The sequence below is a fragment of the Camelina sativa genome, chromosome 11 (assembly GCF_000633955.1).
Source record: "Camelina sativa cultivar DH55 chromosome 11, Cs, whole genome shotgun sequence".
NCBI classification, from domain to species: domain Eukaryota; kingdom Viridiplantae; phylum Streptophyta; class Magnoliopsida; order Brassicales; family Brassicaceae; genus Camelina; species Camelina sativa.
The window spans coordinates 7,154,031-7,161,689 of NC_025695.1; the positions used below are offsets into that span (position 1 = coordinate 7,154,031).

Consider the following 7,659-nt stretch of genomic DNA (forward strand, 5'->3'; position numbering starts at 1 on the left):
GGGGGGGGAGAATCTCTGAGGCCTGAGCTAGCTACATCAAAATCTTAGTTGACCAAAACAAAACAAAAGATCGAACAGATACTATTCGACATAAACTAGAATTAACAACGCATTATTAGCACAATAATGTTTTGTTTACCAACCTGTACTGTACGTATCTTTGTTATTCTAATAAGCGTGATAACAACGTCGTATACTCAACATATAATATGTATATAAAACATTCCTTTAAATAACTTAGCATGCAACACGTTTGATGATGCAACACTATACCATTCTAACATAGATATAAGATATTTTTTATTCAAAAATGTTAAATGTACGGCTTCTCTCTATTAAGTATTAACTCATACCATTGTCCATGCTATAGACTTCAATTCTTGGATGATATTTCTCGATGATGTTGCTGTGATCAACCACCATCGCCATTAGTATATATATATTCTTCTTCTTTTTTCTAAGTTTTATCACGAGAACCGGAACGACGACGACCAAAAACATTGCGAGGAGAAGTACGAATTTCTAAGTTATTAGTACTATAATAAGTATTAACAAACAGCGACGCAAAGAAAAAACAAAAGTTACCAGAAAAAATTGATGAAGATATTATATGTGACCAAATCTCCCGATTCCTAAAGTCTTAACTACTATCAATAATACCACCTAAGAAAATAAAACAAATAACCCCAAAACACGTTATGAACGTGGTTGATATAATGACAGCACATGCATATGTTGTCTTCAGAGTTCAGACTTAACTAGAAAGAACCTACTCAATCCCTTTAATTAAACTAATATATGGGTGCTTTATGCCATGGGGTTTTATGTACATTGGAATCGTGTAAGAAATGTTGGTTGAATTTTATTAAAAATTATCGACCCCACTCAAGATGATGACTCGATGATTCATGAATGTGAACTTAACCCTGAGTTCACATGAATAATGGTTTAAATCATTGTTAATAATAGGTATGCCTGTAATTTTTTTTATTGCTCCAGCTGTTTCCAGTTTTGCATTAGACTACGACTACGAGTATCGAAGAATCAACAAAATAAAGTTAGTAGGTGTTGGTAAGACTTATTAGTTCAAAGAATTGTTTCTTACATGTAACTTCTAGAATGGTACAAAGTGCCATTAAACTGTCATCGATGACCTGATATCAGTTGCTTAACGTACTTTCTTTGCAAATTGGAAAAAAATGTTATTATCTTTTGTAGTTCATGAGTCATTGAGTCTCCATGTATATAGTTTACAACTTCTTATGAAAAAGAAAGGCTCGAATCCAAACTACTTTTAAGTGTGCAATAACCAACAACGATATGATTCATTCATTTATAAATAAAAAAGAAAAAAGATATTATGATTCATTCTTTTTTGACAAAAACAAACCCAAAAAAAATAACCTTTTGCTTATTATGGTTAAATTTCACGTATGATACCAAATAACTAATACGAACAATAAGACAATATGATTTTATAATAAGCGAAAGGTTTTATTCATGGAAAATGTAGCCACCAATCTTTAAAGTTCCGCATCTTTTTGTAGGCCGACCAATGAATCTATTCTTAGACCCACGTTTTCATTCTTGCACTCAAAATCCTATCTGCTTTTTTTTTCTTTCTTTAATTTGATAACGCATAAGTAAGTGATCCTAGTTAAATTTCGAACTCCCTGATCAATGTTACTCGAACTCTAGTAACGGAATTTTTCTTCATTTACCACTGAATTGGTTTATCTGTATTTTTTCTATGTTACAATCATTCTAATAATCGTCAATTTCAAGAATCAAACAACACATTATCAACATTTCTTAATAATCATTCACTACTAACCGACTATTTTTGGCACTTACTAAAACATTTTTGCAGATTTCTTGTTTACCGAACCTTATCAACAAGTGTATGTCATATATAAACCAAAACTAATTCGAAAAAGAGGCAATCTATGAGAAATTTCACTACACCAATTTTTTGTTTAAATTATAATTATAAAAATAGTTTGACCCTACAAACAAAGGTTGTTGTCTTTATTTTACATTTTTTTTTTGTCTTTTCGGATTATCTCCAATTTCCATAAACATTAAAAACATTTTTCTTTCCTTTTCTGGGTCAAAATCAAATAAATTCGTTCACTTATTAGGAAAAACAATTTGGGTAAGAAAAGAACACTTTTGAGTTTTCTACCCAAAAAAGAAAAAGGACACTTTTGAGTTTGAAGTCAAGAAGACTGAAGAAAGAGTCTTCAAACTCGTCGAGTCTCTGGAGAATCATCATAAAACCCGCTTCTCTCAAGCCACTGACTAACCAAGTATCCCACAAACTGAGAAAATCCCGACGCAGTCGTCGCCATCGTCGTGTACCGAAACAGAGTCTTGAGATAATCTCGTCTCTTCGAGGCATAAGCTTTCGCAATCGAGAGCAAGACGACGCAGAGCAGAGACGCTGCGTAAACAGCTAAAACCTTGTACTCTTGTCTCTTTTCCATCTTTCTTCGAAACGAGAAGCCGTATACTAAAGGTGGGATCAAGCCGAAGATGATGAAAGAAGAGATTGCGACCAATCTGTGTCGCCTCGAGTACTCTCTTCTTCCGAGAACTTCCTCGTACCTATCTGTTTCAGAATCATCAGTGTTGGTTCGTTTTCTGGGTGTTTCGTTTATTAGTTCTTGGAGCTGCAAAAAAGAGGGAGTCTTTTGTTCAGTTCTTTGATGAGAGTTTACATACTGATGTTTCGGAAAGATCACTTACGCTGTGAACGGTGAGAAGAAGACCGCTTGACAAATTAGCAACTCCCAAGGCCAAAACGTTCACTGAATTAGGAGAAAAGACATTAGCATTAGGTTTAGGCGTTCAAAGTGTTCGACGAAATGCCTCAAAGAGATTTTGGGATTCACTTACGAGTTGAAGCACCAGACGCTGCCGCAGATGTTACTGTGCAAAGGCTTGTGATGGATTCTGTAAGACCTCCATACACTATACTTTTCAGGATTTCGAGTTTATTACTGTCTTTGCGAGGTTCAGTACTATCTGGAATCTTTGGTTGAGTATCTGGTTGCCACTCAGGTTCTGCTTGAGTTTCCTTATTGAAACGTTGCTTGGAAGGTTGCTCCAGTGGTGAAGGTGACATCGGAGTTAGGTGGTCTTTTTGGTTATCTAGCATAGTTAAGAATCTTTGTTCAGCACCAAACTTAATTAGGATTCATCTCAGAATCAAAATTCAGAACATACCTGTTTCCTTGTCAATATCTTGATTATGATCTGGAGCTTCCTTATTGACACTTTGCTTGGAAGGTTGCTCCCCTGGCGAAGGATATATTGGAGTTGGGTCATTTTTATGGTTATCAAGCATGATCAAGAATCTTTGTTTAAGAACCAAACTTGATTAGGATTCATCTCTGAATTCAGAACAAACCTGTTTTCTTGTCAATATCTTGATCAGGATTTGCAGCTTGGTCATTGTGATATTGAGTTGTTGCTGGTTCTTCACTAGTGGTATTAGTAGACTTGCAGTCGGCCCTTTTGTCGCCTGGCGTAGTTCAGAAAATTGTAATATCAAAGTGTTGAAAGAGCAGAATGCCTCCTTCTTTAAACATTGAAAGTGACAAAGACCAAAAACGGGAGAAAGAGAAAATACCTTTCTCTTTGTGATATCTCGGACTGAAACGGGACCTCATTGAAATAATGAAGAGAAGGAGCACCGCAAACGTGGGAAGTAACCAAAGTACAGAAGCAGAAGGCAGCCGCAATGAAGGCATAGAAGGCAATTGCAGTTCCGGTTGAACGAAAGGCGGTGGAGAAGTCGAAAGGACAGAGAGAGTTATAATGATACAGAGGAACAACCAAGCAAAAACATGGACTAACCACTTCGGAAAGCTCGGTCTGTTTTTCTCATTACTGACATCAATGCTCGGTGCCTTACCATTGATATCAAGATCGTCGTAAGTTCCTGGTGACTTTGAATCAACCCCTTTCTCGCCTGGAATTGGCAAGAACCAAAGTCAATCACAACTGTCCATACAACGGTATCGAAAGAAGACGGGAAAAGAAAGGATACCTTTGTCTTTGTTGGGACCATAAACAGAAGGAAACAGCGGCTGAAGAAAAACAGGGAACCATGATGGAATCTTTGTCTTCTTCTCTTGGGATGTTGAACCATTTTCAGTGTCACTGTCGATAGCTTTATTCTCAGTATCATGATCTTTTGTGGGTTGGGGATCTGACATCTTCACGAGCTTGACTGTTTTGGTGATATCTTTACCACAGCAAGGGCAGTAAATGTAGTACTTATGTTGGTTCCTGATCACAGTCTCCACCTCATCATCCAGTGAATCAGGTTCTGTCTGTAAATCTTTTGCTCGAACTACATCTTCAGTTTCAGTGTATTGCTTCTTGTCTACGGATCTTGAACCATTCTCAGTGTCAATATGTTCATTTGGCTCCGATCCTATGAGTAAAAATTTGATTTGAGCATTCGGAAAAGATGGGAGTAATAGTATAGTACTTCATATAATTTTTTCTTTTGCAAGTATCAAACTGTAAAAGACCAGATATTAATGAACTATTAAGTACTAATCAAGAGTACATATAATTCTCAGACCTTGTTCCTGGCTGAAGTCAACACCATCGTCCTTTTCGCTGCCGAGTGGTGAGTCTGGTCGCAGGTTGGTCAATTCATTGGTACATACACCGTCTCCGGCGAAGCTTGGAGATGGAGCCTGATTCTTGGTGGGTTCCATCGTAAACAAACAAAGATGAGATTCAGAACCATGTTAGTACAATTTATGGTTACTCTCTCTATCTGAATATTTTATTTCACGAGTTCCACGTTCTTTATCTTTATTATTAATCCTAACCAACTTGCCTTTTTTTTCCTGAAGAAAAGAGTTGAGAACAAACTGATAAATCTTGATAAAAACCGAACCTTTTTGCTTACTTACATAAGGAACAAAACAAGTTCGTGTACAACACATATTAAAAAGTTTAACAGAAAGGAAGATGGAGAACTCTGTGGTTTATCTAATCAAACTTGTTTATTCAGTGTCATGGAAGCCGTACTTCTCAAGCAGATCACTGAGAAGTTGACTGGTGATGAAAGAAAGCGCAGACGCTCCAATCGCCATTCCGGTGTACTCAGCCACGGTCCTGAGTTTTTTTTCCATTTTGAAGGCATAAGCTTTGGCAAAGGAGAGAGAGATGACGCAGACCAAAGATGCCGCGAGAACGACCGCAGCTTGGTAGTGCCCATTGTCGGTTCTTTTCACAGAGAGGCCGTAGAAGAGAGGAGGGATCACAGCGAAGAATATGAAGGAAACTACAACAACGAAGCAGTGGAGCTTGACCTTTTTATAGTTTCCCAGCCGATCCACATACAGTGCTCTATCTTTTAGATATGTGATATTATGCTCTTTGCTCGAACTGTGAGATGGTGGTTGAAACGTTATGAGTCCGTATAGCTGCCAAAATATATAATTTGTAAGTATGAATGGTTTTAATCAACTTTCTAGTGAAAAAAATGCTGACAAGTATCTAGAGACACACGGTGAAACAGAGTAGACGCTATGTGAAAACAGAGTTTGTGCTCTGTTTAATCAGTTAACATTGTGTATGCAAAAACAAAAGAGAAGAAACAAAACGATGTACGCTGTGAATGATGAGGAAAAGGCCACTGAATAAATTGGCTACCCCCAAAGCGATAACGTTGACTGCAAGCAAAGATAATATTAGTTGAATTGAGACGTATAAGAAACTCAATGTCGTGTTTGTAATGTTCATGTGTACTTACGAGTTGAAGCTCCGGAACCGGCAGCGGAAGATACAACATTAAGGCTTGTGATGGACTCGATTAGACCTCCGAACACAATACTCTTCAAGATGTCTAGCTCCATTGGAAAGAGATTTAGAACTGGAACCACGACATTATTCCACAAGACAAGTCTCACCGGCTTCCGGGCTGGAAGGATCTCGGTGTTTGTCCCTAAACCATCCACTGGGTTGCCATTATCTGGGATATCATTCTTCTGCCCAACAACACCTTCCTTACTCTCTTCACCTCCAGGGCCTTTCTCTGTAGTTTTATTCAAGTCATCATTCCAAGACGTGAACAGACAAAAATGAGGCAGAGGTAATATATAGAGTAAAAAAAGAGAGTCAGGGAAAGATAACAGAGATGAAGGTACGTATCTTCTCTTATGATAAGATTACATGCTCATTTATTTCAATCAACTAGAAAAAGGCATGTGAAAAGTACCTGGAGCTTGATCTGTTCCCTTACTAGTAGGGGTTGGAGGGTTTGTAACATTAGTACTTGGTCGGGTAATACCTCTTACGCTCCCTGCAATATATAAATAGTGCTATTAAGTCTTTGGAAAATTTATGGCATAGGGAAAAGGGGAAGAGGATGTTAAGGAATCACAATGTCCCTACATCTTTTCGTTGCTACTATCAGGTAATTGATGATGGGGAAAATGGAAGACCAGAGGAGAGCCAGAATGGCGAGGAACAACAACGAGATCACGGAAAGGTACTTGATGCTCGGGAAATGTATGAGCCAGCGTATCTTTTCATATGGATCCGGCCCTGGCTGTGGATGAGGAGATGACGTTCCTGACAGTGGCAAAGGAGAATATGGCCCTGGCTTTGGATGAGTAGAAGGCGTCCCTGACAGTGGCAAAGGAGAAGTCGTTCCTGGCACTGTTAAAGGAGAACCCGGCCCTGGGGATGGAGATGGAGAAGGCGGCTCTGGCCGTGGCAAAGGAGAATGTGATCCTGGAGATGGCGAATGAGAAGTTGGAACTGGCGATAGAGAAGGAGAACCTGGCAGTGGCGAAGGAGAATGTGACCCTCGCGATGGCAAATGAAAAGGTGATTCTGGCAGTGGCAGAGGAAAATGCGAGGACCATAGAACAATGACTGATAGCAATAGTAGAACCGCAGCCAATAGGAACCGCAAGTAAGTGGGACTGAGCCTTGGTAAACAGTTCGGGGAAAGTTCCTTTAGTTTCTTCCATGGCTCTGTAAGCAGTGATGGGATTGGTCATGTAGATCAAGAATCAATCAATCCAACATTTAAGAAAGTCACTTTTGATAAAAAAATGATAACCACTTACAAAATAAAAAACAAAAGTGTCTATATCATCATTGACATATACACAAAAGCAGTATAGTATATGTATTACCTGCGAGAGAAAACCTTGAGAGAGGAAAGGTAGGGAACTTGAAGGGGATAACGAGAGGAACACACAGTCGGAAATAGTCTGTTTTGTAAGGATCAGTCTCTTGACCCTTTACAAAGATTTCAGCATCTGTGGTAATGTTACGTTTACAGTTAGGACAGTAGAGATTATGAGTCTGTTGCTTCTTTATCTCATCCAAAGCCTCATCGGGACTTCTCGTCTCGTCATGTACAACTTCAGATCCATTATTGTTGTTGTCTTCTTTCTTGGTTCCTACGTATAATACAACATTTTATTAATTGGACTCAAGAAAAACACAAATTTTGTCTTTTAACACTTTCTTGATCATGATAACTTAAAATAGTTTTCTTGCTTCATGATGTGCGCATCAACAACATTTGTCTACCAGATTAGCGTGCTACATTATACATGCGATATCCTCTATTCTCTCTAACACCAAAAACTATTACTGTTATAGAATGCATCC

General features: G+C 38.3%; 2 protein-coding genes across 2 annotated transcripts in view; both read right to left on the bottom strand.

Moving 5' to 3' along the window:
• Window positions 2,076-4,829, bottom strand: LOC104722128 (membrane protein of ER body 1-like). The gene is made up of 8 exons (XM_010440239.2): window positions 4,598-4,829; window positions 4,055-4,444; window positions 3,635-3,976; window positions 3,413-3,526; window positions 3,229-3,300; window positions 2,899-3,153; window positions 2,749-2,810; window positions 2,076-2,672 (listed from the first exon to the last, which is right to left on the bottom strand). Exons 1-8 carry the CDS (start codon window positions 4,734-4,736, stop codon window positions 2,244-2,246), a joined length of 1,803 nt encoding a protein of 600 aa, XP_010438541.1. The 5' UTR covers window positions 4,737-4,829; the 3' UTR covers window positions 2,076-2,243.
• LOC104727712 overlaps window positions 4,887-7,659 on the bottom strand; it is a 4,353-nt gene continuing 1,580 nt past the window's right edge. The window contains 6 exon segments of the mRNA XM_010446792.2: window positions 4,887-5,253; window positions 5,783-5,918; window positions 5,981-6,064; window positions 6,248-6,331; window positions 6,424-7,011; window positions 7,176-7,445. Coding sequence (XP_010445094.1) covers window positions 5,031-5,253; window positions 5,783-5,918; window positions 5,981-6,064; window positions 6,248-6,331; window positions 6,424-7,011; window positions 7,176-7,445 — 1,385 coding nt within the window. The 3' untranslated portion in view covers window positions 4,887-5,030.